Raw genomic sequence first — 20,309 nt, forward strand, 5'->3', positions numbered from 1 at the left:
GGAGATGTTTTTCTTTGGGACTAGTTGAGAATTCAAATTTGGTAAACTTTTTTGTGCTTGCTTAAAAGTTGTTTTGATGTTTTTGATTTTTCAGAATTTATCAGTTGGGAGGTTACCTAATTTTGGTATTAAGTTAAATGTAACCAGCTTTTTATTTGGAAAACGCATGCTCTGAGAGCAAGTTTCATTATCTGATCTATAAGAAAATGATTTGATGTCATTAGAAACTTAGGATAATATTAATGAGTTCTGACAAGGGAGTGCACTAGACCCCACCATTTAGACCTAGATACTACTATATTGCTAAAATATGCAAGGTCGATCCATACATTTTAGAAAATAAATCTGCTGTAATTCTGAATCCAGCCATTGAATTTTTTTTTGATAATGCATTTTGAAACAACTAGTTTTTCAGTACATGTATCTCGAAACAGTTCGATGACTGAATTCAAATTGCAGAAATTTTAGAATCACTATTCACTAATCTTGAATTACACTAGATTCGAATCCCTTCACTACATTGAACTTTGCAATTCTGAAAAACAGTCTTTACATCAATTAATATTTCAGACAAATTGGCTTGATTCGCTTCCACACAAAAAAAGTTTGTGGACAAACTTATATCTGTTTTTCTTTAATTTTTTAATGGAAACTTTAGTTTAGTTTGGACTTTGGAGCGTATAGGCAGACGACAACCTTTTACTTTATAGTGAGTGATCGATTGCGTAGTCAATACAATTATACATCTCTTATCATCACAATCTCAATTTCCAGTTGTCATAATTATTTTATCATCCCAATTTGTCATCTATTTACTCATTTATTTAAAAATGGTTATACATTTTATTTTTTTCTCATCCAGACAATGTCAATCTCATGTTGTTTTCATTCAAAAGCAAGCATGTGTTTTCATGATCGTTTTAGAGAAGTTACCTCCTTTTCATGCAAAAAACTATCATAAAATCATGTGTAAAGATCTCAGGCCTAATTTCCGTGAAAGAGAGCATATGCTTTTCATTTGCTTGAAAGCATATTTTGTTTGTGATCTTAAAATCATGCAACCATGAATTGCATGAGGTGTAACATTTGTGATGCTAACAACTGCGCAATGCACTTATTTATGCGGGCCATTTTTCACTCCCATTTTTGTCTTGACTGAAATTATTCAAGTACTATTTATAAGCAAATGTTAAACAACAATGTACTTGATCGTTGTCCATTAAAGTCAGTGTAAATAGGTAGTAGTAGTTCTTTTTGTGACAAATATTACCGAGATATTGGAAGAAATATAACATAACGGTTAACTTGTAACTAAAATGGAGTCGAGCAACATTTATGGAGTGAATCTGAAAAAGTTTTCCGATAATAACTACTCTTTTTAGAACAACCTTTTACTATAGAAATAATATATATATTTTTTTCATGTTCCTAATATAAGGCCCATCATTCCGAAAAGTGTTCCTTTTTGTTTTATCAAAAAGAGGAGGGATCGGATGACACCGTTTTTTGGTGACATCGGATAACATCGTGCATTTTCAAAGTTTTCAAAGTTCAAACAGTCGATCCAAACCGTTCAACTTGATGGATATGTTAAAATGTGCTTGCAGATCAAATTTTACATTTTTTGGAATTTTTTTAATATTTATTAAGTATTTAACAAAATCGCTATATTCAGATCGTTGAATTTATGTACCAATCTTAATAAATAGTAAAAAAATTCAGAAACATATAAAATTTGATCTACAAGCATATTTTAACATATCCATCAAGTTGAACGGTTTGGATCGACTGTTTGGACTTTAAAAATGCACGGTGTCATCCGATGTCATCAAAAAACAGTGTCATCCGATCCCTCCTCTATCAAAAATTCAAAAATATTATTCATCATGATATGTCTAAACATTTAAAAACTCTTATCAATCTTAATCTTGATCGATATAGCTAAACTTAACATTGCATCCATCTGTCTAGCTAATTCCCAAGAAAGAAAACACTACCATTTTCAATTTTTTAACCAATTAGCTTGATTAATTGTAGTTTTAAATTGATGCAAGACTTCATAAGCACAAACAATATTATTCACTATTAACATATTCTTAACAAAAACAGAGGAATCAATGAGACTATCTATCACAGTAGCAATTCTAACAACTAACAGGATGGACTAGGATTTTTTATTAGATGTGTTACTTGGTAGAGAGTTTGATCACTAATTTATATGTTAAATTAGAGAAATACTGAACAGAAGCAGGTTTTCATTAATTTCAATGGTGACTCACTGACTTGGGAACTCTATTTAATTGTAAAAGAGATTAAGACATGAAGATCCTCTCTCACTGTAAAGTTTATGAGAATTTGATATTGAAATCTCTTTTCTTTCTATTGATTTTTTGTTATCACTTGCAATCTGCTATATGACAATATTTATACTCTTTGAGTTTATTTTGCCGTTGATTCAAACGGTAACATCCTACTAAAACATTAAATGCACTTATAACTTTTATAGTTTACAATTTTATCCTCTAACTTAATTATATTCTTCCTCCCTCAAGCTAGGATTCTAGATATCGGTTAATCCTAACTTGCTTGTTATTCTTTCTTCTTTTGTGAAACACTGCATTCGAAGCAATATGCTTTGCCGCATTGTTATCATAAAACATCTTCATTACTTTATCAATTGTGAAGTTCAATTCTTCAAGTAATTGTTTGATCCATGTGAGTTCACTTGCGGTGTATGTAATGGCACGATATTTTGCTTCCGCACTTGATAGTACCACGATATTTTGTTTCTTGCTTTTCCATGTGACTAAGTTTCCACCTACAAACGTGCAATAGCCATGATATTCTGCATCGAAATAGCCACACACTTTATTAGATTTATTATTTTTCATCAATATACCCTTTCCGGGTGATTCTCAAAATTTTATTAATTGCATTCAAATAAGGTTTTCTTAGTGAATGCATAAATTTGCTAATTTGAGTTACCACAAATGATATATTCGGCCTAGTTACCGTTAGGTAAATCAATTTACCTACAAGCCGTTGGAATTGGTTGATATTTTCCAACAGTTCTCCATCTTCAGAATTTAGTTTACAATTAATATATATTGGTGTTGAGGCTGATTTGGATCCTAATTTTTCCGTTTCTTTTAGAAGGTCAAGACTGTATTTTCTCTGTGAAATAAATAGTCATTTGATAGGGTGAGCTATTTCAATTCATAAAAAATATTTAAATCTACCAAGGTATTTTATTTTAAAATTTTAAGTGTTTTTTAACATTGTTAATTTTTTCATAACTGTTTTCGGTTATAATTATGTCATCAACATAAACAAGAACAATGGTAATATCATTATTTTCATGTTTTGAGAATAAATATGTATTAGATTGGCTTACTTTAAAACTGCAAAAAAAAAAAAAAAAATATTGAGATAGTTTGCCATACCAAGTCTTTCGAGATTGTTTAAGTTTTCATTAAAATAAATTTACACATTTTATTCTTTTCTCATCCAGAAAATGTGAATTTCATTTTGTTTTCATTCAAAAGCAAGCATGTGTTTTCATGATTGTTTTAGGAATTTACATCTTTTACATGAAAAAATACTACCACAAAATTATGCGTAATGATCTCAGGCCAAATTCCCATAAAAGAAAGCATATGCTTTTCATTTGCACAAAAGAATATGCATAATGATCTCAGACCTAACTCCCATAAAAGAATATGATTCTGATAATTGTCCCTGCATATCTCTATCCTCTCTAGTGTTTTAAAAATTGATTCAGAAAGCCACCGCATACCACATATACGGTATGTGACCGCATATATAGATTTTTATTCAGATTTATATGTGCAGATTTTAAAATGAAAATTCATATTAATTTGTATACAAAGAAAGTATTTATGATTGACTGTATATGTTAAACTGGTGATGAAATATTAAAATATCGATCCTCATCTCATACTAAATGAAATACTGAAATATTCATATATTGATCTCAATTCGGCCGAATATGCGGCCAAATATGCGATCGAATATTCGAATATGCGGCCAAATATGCAGTCGAATATTCAAAATCGTATATTGGATCGAATACTCATTTTCTATTCGGATTCCAACCGAATATGAATATTCGACCAAATAGACCGATTTTTAAAACACTGATCCTCCCATTTATCCTCATACTTAACTTCCATAACTGTCTTGGGAACCACAAAAGCTCCAACACTGATTTTTTTTCTAAAGTATTAATTTCCATGCACGAAAGTATTTATATCTAAGAATAAAAGTATTTATGCCTATAAGGTGAATAATTTTTGTATAAATAATTGTCTCTCCAACAAAATCTCAAATTACATGGGGACCACACACTCTAAAATGACTTTTTTCTTCATTCAATCTCATCAACATTTCTAATGATCTATGAAGAATTTTGCGATGTAAAACCACGAACGTCTTCTACACGATTTTCTATTTCAAATGAGATTTATGATGACATACTTTTGGTCTTGTCATTACACGGGTATTTATACCTCATCGTGCAAGTATTTATACCTATATTTGCAAGTATTTTTACATATGACACTGGCTAATATATGAAAGTATTAATGTCAAGTATTATATGTATTTATACCTATGTAGTCAACTATTTTAGTTAGAGAAAAGTTAAAGCAGGGACGATTGGGGAAGGTTAATGCGGGGTTCCCACTACTTTATTTGATGAAGGTTGATGCGGAGACCATTGAGAGTTGGAAAAGTGATGGTCATATCAAGTTGTGTATGCAAGTATTAATTTCTTATATTTTAGTATTTATACTTATGAAGGTTAACGCAGGATGAGTGTACGTGACCACTGAAAAAAAGGGGAGCATAGTACAAATTTCTTTTAATGGAGGTGCCGAGATAAATGGGGAGATAGAGGTGTGGGGATGATTATAATTATTCAAAAGAATATTACAGTAATGCATTTTAGGAGAATAATTTATTTGTCAAACTAAATTTAAACATGGTGATGGAAATCAAAGCTGGCATTTTAAATTTCATCCTATCATGTAATAATAAAATCGAGTTTTTGAAAAGAAGTAGAAAGAAATATTTGTTGCAAAGTGGATATTGCTGATTCAAGTTATCAATTATTTTGCTATATTAGGCATAAGCGAAGGTAAGTGTCAAATTAGGCGAGCCGCTTTGCTTTGATAATAGGTGATAGTTGGGACTTCTTAATTTGAATATTGTTTTTCTTATTTAATTTTGTTGCATTTGACTTGCAATAGTGTTTTGACATTTTTTTTTTTTTTTTATCTTCAGTCCTAGAAATCAACAATAATAAATATATTGTTGGATGTATGAATATGCTAAGTATAAAGCTTTATACAGTTTAAATATCGTTTGGTAATAATACATATCGACGTTTGATAAGTAAAGATCTAAAAGTACGAATCGTTGGCAAAAATATGCTTCCAAATCTCATGCGTTTGAATGAATCAATGAAGAGGGTTCTAATGCCTCTATTTTTTAAAACTTTAAAAACTCAAAATTTAAGACTTAAAATTCAAAATAAAAATATTGGATATGATCTATATCATTTCAATTAAAATTCACGTGGAAAAAACTATAACATTTCAGTTTTGTTTTGGTTGTCATCAAAAGCTTGTAAAAAACATGCTAATGTGGATAATTTCTAGATGTTGATTTTTTAACTTATTAATTCACATAAAAACAAAATTGAAATATAATAATTTTTTATGAGCACATAGAGAAAATAACATAGATCACATCTAACAGTTTTATTTTGATTTTAAGTTTTAAATTTTGAGTTATTAAAGTTTTGAAAAATAAAGGTACGGTGGAGGCAAAAAAGACATTTGAAGAAATAGTGAAGTTAGCGGCTAACAACAATTTGGAATAGCGGAATAGCTAGCTCAAAAGTTCGAAACAACAATTTTTGCACCGAAACACGGAATAGTGATCTATGTTTTGCTATTCCGGAGCCATCCTAACGCAAAATAAGTGACATGATTGAAATTGAAGATAAGAAAATATAACATGCCGCACTTTGATAAGAGCGATTCTAAACCTGAGTTGTTAAATACGCATACTTTGATAAGAGCGATTCTAAACCTGAGTTGTTAAATACGCATGCTTTTCCAATATACAAATTTCGATTGAAAACAGACAATTTTGAAGGGGGGCGACATTGTAGGGAAGTTGCAATGACTGGTTTCTCAAGAAAATAATGTCAAAATCTTACATGAACTTGACATCTAGAGTTCCTAATTAAGAAACTGTAGCCACACCACTTGCCTAGCTAAAATATTGCACAAGTGCAAATCTAATCCATAATTAGCTTCTAATTCATCCCAAACTTCTAGCAACAATCAAGTTGCTATTTTTTTCTCCTAAAGACAAATCTAAAATATAGAGAAGACCAAGATCCAAGAACACACTAACCAAGTTGCTGAACAACTGTTTCCATCGTAGGCCGATGACCTGGCGACTCACTTATGCATAGTAGAGCAATACCTACAAATTTTGCGGCTTCTGTTCTAGAGAAATCGCCATTGAGATTCACATCTACAAGTTCATCCAGTGTACCAAACTCAGTGCTAACCCTTCTGTGGAAGACTTTTCTTTTACCTGTCAATATTCACAAAAGTAGCAGTATCTATGAGAAAAACTAAAAAGAGAGGAGTTCCAATCTAAAATATCTTTGGCAAATAACATCCAACATTCTGTCATGCTAGCATATAACACCAAATTTTTCATATGCAAATGCAACTGGAAGTTAGTGTGATGAGAAAGATATACTCAAATACATTATAATATTTCGACCAATTCTAGTAACCTAATTTCTTTTGTGGATCAATTTGACTGTTGGATGTCAGTGCTGATACACAAAATGTTGGTTACTATTTGCAAATGGTAAGATCACAGCGGCAATTGACAAAGATCCTTTTTTGTTGTACCTGTCAATATCTGCAATGCTAACACCCCAAAAGCATAGATATCACTTTTTTCAGTGAACCGGCCGGTGGTGGTGTATTCTGGTGCTAGGTACCCCATGGCAGCACTGGATTTGAGAGCAGAGAAGATAATGTCATCCGCTAATAACTTGTGCACACCAGCATTGGAGAGATGAGGCATGAAGTGGCGGTCTAAGAGAACTTTCTCAGCCGATATGTTTTGGTGTAAAAGAGGCGGTTTATTAGCTCTGTTGCAGTGTAGGTATTCTATACCTGATCAGATGAAAAATAATATGTTTAACAGAATAATATTAAGCCAAGTATCCACTGAAAAAACTCTTACTAAAGCACCATTGTAACAAACAAAGTGATGCATCGCCAAATTTTCAAACATTAATGACAAAATGCAGCTGTTTGCAGTGAATCCTTAATTTGCAGGGTTATATTTGAATTTGAAACTAGATACGGCAACATACCTTTGGCGATACCCTTAATTATACAAACTCTGGTGCCCCAATCAAGAAACCGCCCCTTCAACTGATCTCCAGTCAAATCAAGATAATCTGATAAGCTGCCGTTTGCCATGAACTCATACACCAAGAAGCACTCACCTCTCCCTCTTGAGCAACAGAAACCCCTCAACCCAACCAAATTCTCATGCCTCAACAGAGTAACAACCTTCAGTCCCTTCCAGAAATCAGCCTCCTCTGCTTTGCAACTTGTCTTGGTTATTCCCTTAATAGCAACAATGGTGCCATCACGGAGAGTTCCTTTGTAAGTAGATGTGCCGGAAGTGCTCTTGTTGAGCAGGTTAACTTCTGAGAAGTATTGCGTTGCACACTCCACCTGTCACGTATATCACCTTGCTTTTTAATTTTTACAAATGGAAGAAGTTTCTCAAAACATATATAAATATTTTCATTTGTATGATCATTAGAAAAAATAATTTTATTCTCAACTGTTCACGCCACACAGAATTTACTTTTCACGCAAACATCTCGAGAATAAGCTTAAGCATTTACCTTTAATAAGCAACTGGACCAATAAAAGAACTAAGGTTATAATTTCACCTCTTCTAGGTTGAACCTTAAGCTCTGTGACATCTCCTGACCCGTTGAATCCCACCTGTCCGAGCAATCCAAGCTAACCAAAGGAGACACATTCTTTCTATATAAGTGATTTGATTGGTCAGTACTGAGACGGCTGTCTGAAACATCTAATGAGCTGCTGATCTTCTGCTTCTGTCTCCGGTAATACAAGAAGGCAAAGAATGCACCAATCGCTGCAAAGGAGAATGCCACAAAAGATCCAACAACAGCACCAGTTGAGGAGTGCTTGGAATTGAATGTCCGGTTGCCTATATTTGGGTTGACTGATTCGGGGATCTGTCGAGGCTTATTAACCGGTACAGGTTTTCTTGGTTTTAATGGATTGTCTGTTGGACAAGATTGGAGGGTTTTAAATCCAACTCCACATAGACCCGTATTGTTGCTATAGAGAAATCCAGTGTTTAGTCTCTTCAAACCTTAAAACAAATGAAGAAAATAACTTAATTAAATATGATTATTGTATAAGACATGATACATTCCTAAAATGACAAATGGTGCTTACCAGAAGGCACATTTCCTGAGAGAGAATTGTTTCTTAGGTCAAGGACAGTTAGACTTTCAATATCAGCCACTTTTGAAGGTATTGAGCCGAAGAGGCGGTTGAAACTTAAGTCTAACCGTAGCAGTTGGGTAAGATCACCAAGAGAGGCAGGGATGGCTCCAGTTAGTTGGTTAGACTGGAGAGCAAGTACGTTTAGCTTATTTGCTAGGCCTAGCTGGGTCGGTATGCTTCCGCTTAGTTGGTTGTAACATAGTTGCAATACTAGAACAAACAAAAGAAAATTCTTCGTATGTCAGATATTGATATCGATATGTTTAAATTTCTTGTTAACAATAAAAAAAAAATTTAGTCCAAATATGCAATTATTATAAAGATCAAACTTGGAATAATAAATTCAGATACATGAAATATTGGGACCCAGTCTGCCACTAAGTAGCGGAAACAATTATTTTATTATTACAAGGTCCTTTTTGAACCGAATTTTTTATTAATAGAAATAAAATAAATTAAATATTTAAAAAGAATATTACTTTTAAGTTTTTTCCAAAACTAAGTAGAACGGGTTGTGAGGACCCGTCCCACCGGACGGGATTATACAACCCGTCCCGGTTAATAATCGCCTAATTAAATTAGCTCCTAAAAAAAAAAAAAAGGCGGACGGGACTACAAAACCCGTCCCGATTTTAAAAAAAAAAAAAAAAAGGCAGACGGGACTACAAAACCCGTCCCGATTTAAAAAAAAAAAAAAAAAGGCAGACGGGAGTACACAACCCGTCCCGAATTTAAAAAAAAAAAAAAAACTCGGACAGCTTGTTTTATACCCTTCAGACACGCTTTTATTCATTTCCACTCTGCGAGACGTTCAGACGGAGAGAAGGCAAGACGTTCAGACGGAGAGAAGGCAAGACGTTCAGACGAAAACATCACTCAAATAGCAGCAGATAGAAAGAAGTTGTTGTTAATAGCGAAATTAAATTTCAAACAGGTAATTCTTTAATTATATTTTATGCTATATTATTCAGTAATTTTTATAAAATAATTTAATTAATATTAGTTTTTATTAATGTAATAATAATAATATGTAATTTATTCATTATTGTGTAGGTTAATAATATGTAATTTCTATTTAATTAATATTAGTTATGAATATATTTCAATAGGTAAATTTGGTAAGGTATCACTAAAATGTTATGAAATTTAATTTGTTTTTACGTAATTATTGAACTTTATATTTGTTTAATTAAATGATTTTATTATTTTCTGCTATGTCATTCAGTAATTTTTGTGAAATAATTTAATTAATATTAGTTTTTATTAATGTAATAATAATAACATGTAATTTATTCATTATTGTGCAGGTTAATTTATAAAAATAATTAATCATGTTGATGCTGAGAATTTATTTTGGTGGTGAAATACGACACGGTCGTAAAGGAGTAGAGTATAGTATTAGTCCTCGATTCTCATTGAGTGTGACTGATGAATACGGTTGGTATGATGTGAAAGGTGAAATTTATCGTCAACTTGGATATTCTGAGAATGAGTATAACCTAAAAGCACATGCACGGGTTAATGTTGGTACAACAGCCCGACGTTATTATGAGAAAATTGAAATTGTGTGCGATCAGAGTTGGAGAGGTATTTATATGCAAAGTATGCGTGCCCAAACCCAGTATACTTTTCTCGATTTATACATTGAGTTGGTTCCAATCATCGGTGAAATACAACCGCAGTTATTCGTTAATAGTATGGTGCCGGAAACAAATCCAGAACCTCGACAGACCCATTATAGTGATAACTATGCGGGTCCCAGTTTCTTCGAACCCTATCAGACACAACAAACACCGAGGCAAGACCCTCGACATACCCAATATAGTGGTAACTATGCAGATCCCAGTTTCTTTGAACCCTATCCGACACAACAAACACCGAGGCGAGACCTTTATCTGCATCCTTATCCCAATCTGAACGAGTCGTCACCGTCTGTTCAGACAGAATACAATAATCAGAATAGCCCATGGATCGATCCACCGGAGGCAGCTGATCCTAATACTGATTTTGATGATGTGCCTCAAAGTGATGATGAAGAGGACGCTGACTCATGTGAGGATGACGCCGACTGGGATAATGAAGCTGATTCAGAAGGGGATGTCCGGGATGATACCTCGACACAATCACACCAAACACCACGCGTTCAGGCTGAACATTTTCCCATAAGTGACCGTGGTGTAAGTCACCCTGTGGCAAGCTTCAATGACACCTCAGCATTTCAACCCGCAGATGTCAACTTCTTCAGTAGGCCGAAACATGTTCATGATACACTCGCTGTAGGTAATGAATTCTCTTCAAAAGAGGCTCTGCAATTGAAAATAAATAGTTATCACATCAAAAAGAATATTGAAGTAAAAATTACGGGGAGCAATAGAACTAGCATGGTAGTCAATTGCAAGGACACCAGGTGTGCGTGGCGTTTGTATGCTAAGTCTGGATTATTTTCATCTAAGTGGGAAATTAGAACAATTTCAGGACCGCATACATGCCATGCCGATGCTTCTCGTACCGATCATGCACAATTAACTGCAAAAATGGTCGCCGATGTTATACGAGAAGATATTAGGGAGAATGTTGCCTTAACCATTAAAAGCGTTAAAGGGCTAGTTCGTAAAGAATACAAGGGAATCATTCCCAAATATAACAAGTTGTGGCGTGGTCGAGAGCTGGCAATCGCACAACTATTCGGTAGTTGGGAAAAATCTTACGACCTTCTCACTCCATTGTTGGAAGCAATTAAAAAAGACAATCCAGGAACAAAATTCGGAGTTGCGCACGAACCCACAGGAGATCCAACAGAAAGGTTGTTTAAGGCAGCTGCGTGGGCTTACGATCCGTGCATTGCTGCAGTGCCTCATCTCAGGCCAATCATTAGTATTGATGCATGCTTCCTTTCTGGTAGGTATCAAGGGAGATTGTTGATAGCGTGCGGTTACGATGCTGAGAACCAGTTGCTTCCTCTGGCTTTTGCATTAGTCGGGGAAGAGAGTTTCCAGACATGGGGATGGTTCATGAGGTGGCTGCGTCTGGAGGTAATTGGTAATAAGTTCATGTGCGTTGTTTCTGATCGGCACATGGGGATCAAGAAAGTATTCACCGATAGATACGGTGGTTGGTACGAGGATGGTGGCGAGTGCGTTCACAGATTGTGCTCACAACACATTGCCGAGAATTTGATGAAAAAAGTACACAATAGAAAACTTTGTGACCTATTTAAAATACTTTGCAACAAAAAGAAGCCACGGAGGTTTGAGGAGTTCTTCGAAATATTACGAAAGAAAAATCCAGATGCAGTTGCGTACTTAAATAATGTCGGTAAATATCAAGATACCAATCATAATGAGATCCCTAAACCATGGAAGGTGTATCAATGTATGGACAACGGCGCTCGTTGGGGAATTATGACTACTAACGGATCTGAATCGTTGAATAATGTATTCAAATTTAGCCGGAGACTGCCAGTCGTTGCACTAGTGGAAGACACATATTACAAGTGTCTTGCGTGGTTTAGGGATAGACAAGAGAAAGCAATGGCTCGCTTAGCTAGTCAACAACTTTGGTCAGAGCGAGTTGAAAAGCTATTGGCTAAAAGAATCAAAAAGTGTATGGAAATGAGATCCATGCCACTCGGTGTGCACGGTGAACACGAGGTCAAGGTGCATGATGAGAGGGTCGTGTACAAAGAACGAGATGGAAATTTTACTTATAAAAAAGAAACTTTCCGGTATAAGGTCATCATAAGTAATGGAAACATAGCACAATGTGCATGTCTCAAACCACAGCTTACCGGTATACCGTGTGCTCATGTACTTGCCGTGTGTCGAGAACGGAGATACAACCACAACATATTCGTGAATCATTTGTATTCCGCAAAGACACTTACCGAAACTTGGAGTGGCCAATTTCACGGCTATGCCAACCAATGTGAATGGCCTCGCTATGATGGTCTAACTATTGTTCCGGATAATAACAAAATCAAGAAGGGTAGGAGAAAACACGCTCGTATAGTCATGACGATGGACGAAATGCAAGGAAGGACCGTGGGACACCAAGCTAGACGTTCGACGTCCGATAGACGTGCGGCAGGTTGGTTGCATTATTTTTGTGTCATTCTCATTTGAAATATATGTACATAATATATTAATGACCTTGTTGTTGTGTTATTTGTTTAGAGGCTTCCTCTAGCAGGAATCAGGGACAGCAATCTAGACATTCTGTGTCCGACATATATATAGCAGGTTTCTTAATATTTTAATATTGATTTTTTTTTTTCCTTATCCAAAAATTTTGTATTCTAATTAATGATTTTAAATCAGGAACATCTTCTGATTACAGTCGAAGATGAAGCCGTACGTTCAAGACTCTTTTTACCATTTTAGGAATTTTATTTCTATTTTTAAACATTTCTGAACTGACAGGGGCATTGTTGTCCATGTCCTGTGCAGTTCTAATATTTAATTTCGATTTAATTTTGAATTCCAATTCAGAGATGAATATGAGTCCAAATGGCATAAATTTGGTGTCCATCATGATTTATTTGAAGTCTAGTTTTCGAATATGTGATTTATTTGACATTTCAACCCTTTTAGGGGTCTCAAATTGGCAATGTATCAGTCAGGGGTCAAATGCCCATTTTCTGGCAGCAGCGTTTTTCTGAGTAGTTGGACTTTCGAGATTAATTCCCGTCAATTGGCTACACCAAATTTCATGTTCTTTACATGGAAATCTTCCTTCAGTCATGACTTGTATGCATGTAAAACAGTTTTATTAAACTCAATTCAGAACTATATGAAACAGGCATTTTTGTACAGGGAATTCTGCTGGTAAATAGCTGTTGTTACCATGCTGGTAGCTAACTTCAGAATTTAATTACAATAGTTCTGCTGATCCAAATTTTATGTTCTTCATATGAAAATTCTCAGGAAAGAGTCTTCTATTTTCTGGTAAAATTTCGTGAACTTTGGAGTTACCTAGCTGTATCAGACAGGGGTTGAACACAGGGGCATAGCTGGTCAATCTGACAGAAAATTCAGCATTTTATATTTTTAAGAGATGAACTTTGAAGATCCGTATCTTTCTGTAGAAAAATCCAAATAACATGAACTTTATATCAATTTTATGTGTTTTTAAATTATCTATCCAATGGTGAGGTCCACTTTACATTTTTGTCCATACCCTGGTCTGTACTGGTCAGTTTACCAGAACAGTGCAATTAGGGTATTTTGGTGTATTCATTTCATTCATTCTTGGAGAGCCTTTACGCATGTTTGACGTTTTCCAAATATTTAAATTATTGCCAAATTCCAATTTAACTAACAATCCATTTAACTAACAATTAGGGTACAACACATTCATACAAAATAAAACCAAAAGAAGAGCAAAGTAATTACGTTCTCAAGAAACATAAGCTAAAATAAGTAACAGTCCATTTAACTAACAATCCATTTAACTAACAGTCCATTTAAATACATTCTGGCGTAACACAAACTAACAATCTATTTAAGTAATAGTTCATTTAAATACCTAATCGAAAGTGAACAAATCTGGTGCTCGGCGGTTTCGCTCGGGGTATCTTCGTTCTTGTTTGTCTGCTTTCTTACGCCTAACGTAAACATTATTGTACGACGGAAAAAAGTCATTCACTGCTTGTGTACGTGGCGTAACGACCGGACTAGGTCCTATGTTGTCTTGTGCACCAGTAACATCTAGCGGGGCCAGCTCGATGTGATCCGAATCCTACAACATTCATTTTAGCATTTAGTAAACATAATCGACTATTATTTAAATAAAAATTAAAATTTGAAAATTATTACCTGATAGACCAAACTAGGTCCTGTGTGACCCGTGTATTGCGCATCCGGAGGATAGGCCTGATCGTATGTCTGGTCCCAACTGACATACGCATTCATACCCTGAAATAAACGATTATTTAAAATTCTGACATACTATTTGTATCAAACACAATAAACGATTATTTAAAATTTATTTCAAGAGAGTTAAAATTACCTGATAAACCTGACTAGGTCCTGTGTTGTCTTGGGTGAACGTGATAGGAACTTGTGATTCCTATAATAATTAATTTAGTACTTAATAAACCGTATCAACGATCATTAAAATTAAACATTATAAGTGATGAAATTTCTACCTGATGGACCTGACTAGATCCTGCTTGATGATCTTCGCAATATACCGAGGTACCCAACAACTCTGAGAAGAATTGCCCATCTGTGTTTCCTTGTGCAGCCGTGCCATGATCCTCATCTCCCTATAAATATTACTTTTCTTAATAAACATAATCGACAACCAATTAAAGTATTCTTTTTTATACTTACCAGTTCAACATGACTAGGTTCGGGTTGAAAGCTTGCAAGATATTCATTTAACCCATCATTTGTTTCTATCCATCTCTCATGATAGTTGGGATCTAAATCTTGTGGCAAGTCAGGGATGTGTTCTGCATTATCACCGTCTGAGATGTCATCGATATTGTCTGGAAGATCGGCCGCCCTCAACATACTTTGCAATTTAGCATCCATACCGTTGTCTTTGAGAAGGCCACAACTTGCTTTCAGAAAAAATTTTCCAATTTTCTTGAGTGCCCTCGATTTCGTCAATCCCAGAGCTGCTGATATTATCTTCACCCCTCGTAATGTCTACAAAATAAAAAAAGTGATAAATCCATTGAAAGAATAATAACATCTCATTAATATTTTTAACTTATAAAACTTACATCACGTGTCGATTTCGGGGCACCGGGAATGTACCCTACTTCGCCAATCTCATCTCTGTATTCTGGAATGGGATCATCAAGACCCTCTATGCACCGCTTTCCTAAGAAGATATTGAACATGCCATTTTCCTGGAACCAACTTCGATATGCCAATATGTCGTAATGACTCCAATACCCGATTGGAACAACCAAGTGGTCTCCTGGATTAGATGCCTCATTTACGTAATTCTGGTGCACAATAGACCAATTTACTATGCCCACATTGGAACTGTGAACAAATTTATGTAACCGGCGTACCTCATCCTCGGGGAGCGGCAGTGGTGGCGGGAGCGGCTGTGCATACCCAAATTGCCTCATCACACGATCTGGATAATAATGCTCAATTATCCAAAAGTGCACAAGTGGCACACGAGCTAGCCATACACCCCTTTCATCATTAACTCGTGATGGCAGCTGACACGGTATATGATTTAACAATGCGTTGTAGGGCTCCCAATTTACCATGTAATCTTCGAGCTTCTGCAGTTCGTTGCGGAAGTAACTAACTCCACTCCGATTGTGACCTTGGCGATAATCATGGAGACAACACCACTTATCTCCGAATGCTGGACACTCTTGCTCATTTGGATTGGCCCAATTTGGACTCCAACCATTTAAGGGACGAGGACGGCCGGTCGGTAAACGAGACCAACACCAATGTTGTAGAAGCACATTTGGCCCGAACATAAGCTTTGTTTTACGCTGAACCGCAACACAAAGGCTTCTGTAGAGATAAGCTAGAACAGCCCCACCCCAGTTGTACTGTTCCGGGGAATCAAGATCTTGTAGAAATTGCAAATACATTGCCGGAACCGAATCTCCCGACGAATCAGCAAAAAACATAGACCCGAACAAATCGAGTACATACGCCCTTGTGTACTGGCGTATCTGCTCCTCTGTCGGCTCATCCGGGTTCGTATTTGGCATTGCAGCAAATCGAATACGCAACTCCTTCAAACTTATAGCATACCCAGAAGTCGCTCGAACCTCTTGCGTGTCGTTTGGCCCCGATCTCTTTTTCTTTTTAAGCACCGCACTTGCGGTCCCATTCCCAAGAAGTTGATCCACTAAGATAGACCAAGTACGGTCTGAAGCACCTGTCACCGGTAACCCTACGATCGGCAGCGCCCAGAGACAAGAAACATCCTGCAGCGTAATTGTCATCTCTCTCACGGGAAGATGAAAACTGTGAGTCTCTGGTCTCCATCGCTCCACGAGACCAGCGAGGAGTGCTGGATCAATTTTTATGTGAGCCATTTGAGAAACCTGATACAAACCGAGTCTAAGTAAGAATGGTTTGCAAAGGTCGTTGTACTTAATCCCAGTCCAGATACCTCGAGGGTCCACTCCTACATCTCTGTAATCCTGTCAATGTTATACAATTTAATTAAAGTAAAATATTGTAATTCAAATAGTTATATCATTCTATAAAAAAAACAAAATTATATGATTCATGTAGTAATTTACATCATCATGGATTCGTGAGACCTTATGTTGGTCATGCGGCATCCATAATAAATTGCTAAAATTATTTGCTGACCATGCCGATTCAAAACCAAAATCATCATGTGCAGATGCAGCAAGTGAAGGGCCACCCGGATCACGACTACTTGACATTCTGCATGCATGATATTTTCAAAAAAATTAATAACAATCTAAATTTACTAACCACTAATATAATTAAATAAATTACTAAATTAAGCAATTACCTATGAACTCTAAAACTCACAAGAATAAATAAATTGATAAATAAATAAAATACGAGGTGAATAAATTATCTAATTTATCACTTCTTGCAAAATACACTTACCAAACTAATAAAATGAAATCTAATTAATTCAATTCATTTTCAGAATAGATTAGGAAAATAAGTACCTACATTACCTAAATTACTTGTATTACCAACAAATCTAAAATTAATGAACTATGAACTTTAGGCTAGAATATTGTCCAAATAATCCTATGAATTATTTATATCTAATAAATTGCAACTACTGATTGAGAGTAGGTAGTTAATCTCAAGAATAACTAAAATAATGCTATCAATACTAGGGGTGTTCATCGGTTCGCTTCGGTTGAAACCGAACTGAACTTGGCAAACCAAAGTTATCATTCAGTTTTAAAAATATAACCGAATCGACCCGAATTAGCATACCATTCCGGTATTTTAATGATGATCATGATTTCATGGTTAAGTCACAAGAACAACCAATTAAGTAAAAGAGGAGCAAATACCTTACTGTAATTTAAGGGGTTTAAGTGATTCCTATTTTTCATTTTTTCTATTGCATGTGGGTTTAGGTGTGTTATGTAGCTTGTCTTTTCTTTGTTTTTATTTTAAATCTAACTTAGTGATAGGAAAATTGGTTCAAACTGAAATAACCGAACTAATTCAGTTCAAAATCGAACCGTTTGAATACTCCTAATCAATTCTTTTAAAATACAATTAACAAATTAATTAAATTCACTATAATCAATAGTTTGATAACAAATCAAATTAAAAATTACTATAAATTAATAAATTTTTACAGTAATTTAATTTAATTATATTTGAAACAAACCTGAAAAGAAAATTTGCAGATCCGGACGGGTTGCGTTAGTCCGTCCCTTCTTTGCCTTTCTTCCGCCTTCCTTTGCACTACGGAGCGGAGACAACGAGATGAGAGACAGAGACAGCGATTTATTTTTGCTTTGCGGAGACAAGGACGGAAGAAATAAAGAAGTGTGGGACGGGTTAACAGAACCCGGGCTGTTAATTTTTTTTTTTTTCGGGACGGGACGGGCTGTGTAAACCCGGCCTGGGAATTTTCTTTTTTTTTTTTCGGAACGGGACGGGCTGTGTAAACCCGGCCGGAGATTTTTTTTTTTTTTTTTTCAGGCCCGGGACGGGATGCTTAAACCCGTCCGTGAATTTTTTTTTTTTTTCTGTGATTATGTTTAACGCTAATCAGATTAACGGGATGGGTCAATTGGACCCGTCTGGTGGGATGGGTTTACAGAACCCGTTCTACTTAGTTTTGGACAAAACTTAAAAGTAGTGTTGTTTTTAAATATTTAATTTATTTTATTTCTATTAATAAAAAATTCGGCCTTTTTGAATCGTGCACGGATCTCGAGACAATTAGGTCTGTTTGATACTGAGCTGGACAGTTCTAGGCTTCTAGCACAGCACTTCCCCTTTTTTTTATTTTTTAGGATGGTGCCTTTAAATTACTATTTCTTCTTAACGACAACACGCTGCAGCTATTAATATGCACCGTAAAATTTGGAATTTACTCAAGAAAAAAAACAAAAGGACAATAAATGCCGCATTAATAGAAGATTCAAACTACTCCCTTTGTTTTTTTTTTGTAATTTTTACAACTAAATGACAAAACAGAAGTCAGTAAAGAAAGAGTACGGATCAATAGGAGATTATTTTGAATTTGAGGTCATAACGGTCACATGGAATGGGGCTCGATCCGATGAACAAGACAAAGCACTTCAAAAGCAAATTTGAAAAATGCACAAGAAAGGAAATAGCATTTTAGGATGTACACTAGACTACATCGCTTTCGAGTCCAAAAAAGTTTTAAAACTAAAAATTAATTTTTCGAAAAAGTACCATAGGCCTTAGAATTCGTGCAGTGGGACCGGAGTGCTTAAATTTCCAAATTATAAGTGCCTAAAAGTTTGTTGCCGTACCCTGATTTAAGACATTAAACCATCTAAAACCCAAAAAAGAAATTGAAATTAATAGAAGTTACCTTGCAGATTTGCCAAATTACCGATCTCGACCGGTACACCACCAGTAAAATTATTCACACTGAGGTACAAATCAACCAGCCCAGTCAAATCACCGACCTCCTTGGGTATCTCTCCATTCAACTTGTTATAATGCAAATACAACCCTTTCAAGCCCTTGAGTCCAGCCACAGCCGGTGAGAGTACCCCGTTTAACCCCTTTCCTTGGAGAGAGATCGTAACCACCTTCCCTTCGCCGTTACAGGTAACCCCTTCGAAGTCATCTTTGCAAGGGTCGCCTCCTGTCGTCCAAGTGTCCAGCAAGTGATCCTTGGGGTCCAGCGAAGATTTGAGAGTCATGAGAGTTTCCAGTTCTTCGTTGGCGCTTGCTGCGGGGGTGAGAAGAGAGAGGGAAAGGAGAAGGGAAATAGAGAGGAAATGGAGAGAAGCCATTAGAAAATGAAGCTTGCTTCTGTCTTCGCTCGTCATGAAGTGTATGAATTACCACAAGTACTGAAGTGGGAAGTGAGAAGTGAGAAGTGGTAACTGGAAAGAGTCCAGAGTTGGTTTGTCACTTTCAGATTCCAATAATGGTAACTAATAAACTTGCGGGTACAGAAAACTGCACGCGATATGAAATGCTAGGCAGGGGATGTCATGTGGACCATCTGATCCAAGATATGGAATTTTGCACATATTTTGTCGATTCTTGGGTTAAAACTTGGACTAGGGGCTACGGGCATGTAAAAACAAAAAAAGTAAAATAAATAAATAAAACTTTGACCAAAAGCTGCTCCGCTGTTTATAGGAAATAAAACTGATGTGATTTTTTAAGAAATGATTCTGTTATTCTAAATTCAGTCCTTCATCGTTTTAAAGTCCTTGAAGGTGCGTTTGGATGAATCTAAGTAATAGCTCAGAATAACAACTATTTTTAGATTCGGAATAATTATAGTTCAGAATAGCAGCTATTTTTAGGTTCGGAATAGCCGCTAATCAAACATTTCATAGAAATAGCAGAATAGCAGCTAACTCGAGCTATTCCTTTGTTGAGAATAACATTATTTTTCATCCAAACGTGTTGTGTTGAGAATAACTCGCTAAAAATAGTAACATTTCTGAATTAGCGCTAATCCTGTGTCACCCAAACGTAAACAGGCTTATGTGATTGTCAAAAAATCACAGCAGATTTGGTT

The 20,309-nt window shown here is 35.5% G+C and overlaps 1 protein-coding gene across 1 annotated transcript; it reads right to left on the reverse strand.

The window, feature by feature from the left end:
• Window positions 1-6,187: 6,187 nt before the first annotated feature.
• Window positions 6,188-19,678, reverse strand: LOC144567475 (LRR receptor kinase BAK1-like). The gene is made up of 6 exons (XM_078317622.1): window positions 19,137-19,678; window positions 8,571-8,831; window positions 8,030-8,484; window positions 7,436-7,805; window positions 6,963-7,232; window positions 6,188-6,633 (listed from the first exon to the last, which is right to left on the reverse strand). Exons 1-6 carry the CDS (start codon window positions 19,600-19,602, stop codon window positions 6,443-6,445), a joined length of 2,013 nt encoding a protein of 670 aa, XP_078173748.1. The 5' UTR covers window positions 19,603-19,678; the 3' UTR covers window positions 6,188-6,442.
• Between the last annotated feature and the right edge of the window lie 631 nt (window positions 19,679-20,309).

Source organism: Carex rostrata, chromosome 16 (genome assembly GCF_964058835.1).
Source record: "Carex rostrata chromosome 16, lpCarRost1.2, whole genome shotgun sequence".
NCBI lineage: Eukaryota > Viridiplantae > Streptophyta > Magnoliopsida > Poales > Cyperaceae > Carex > Carex rostrata.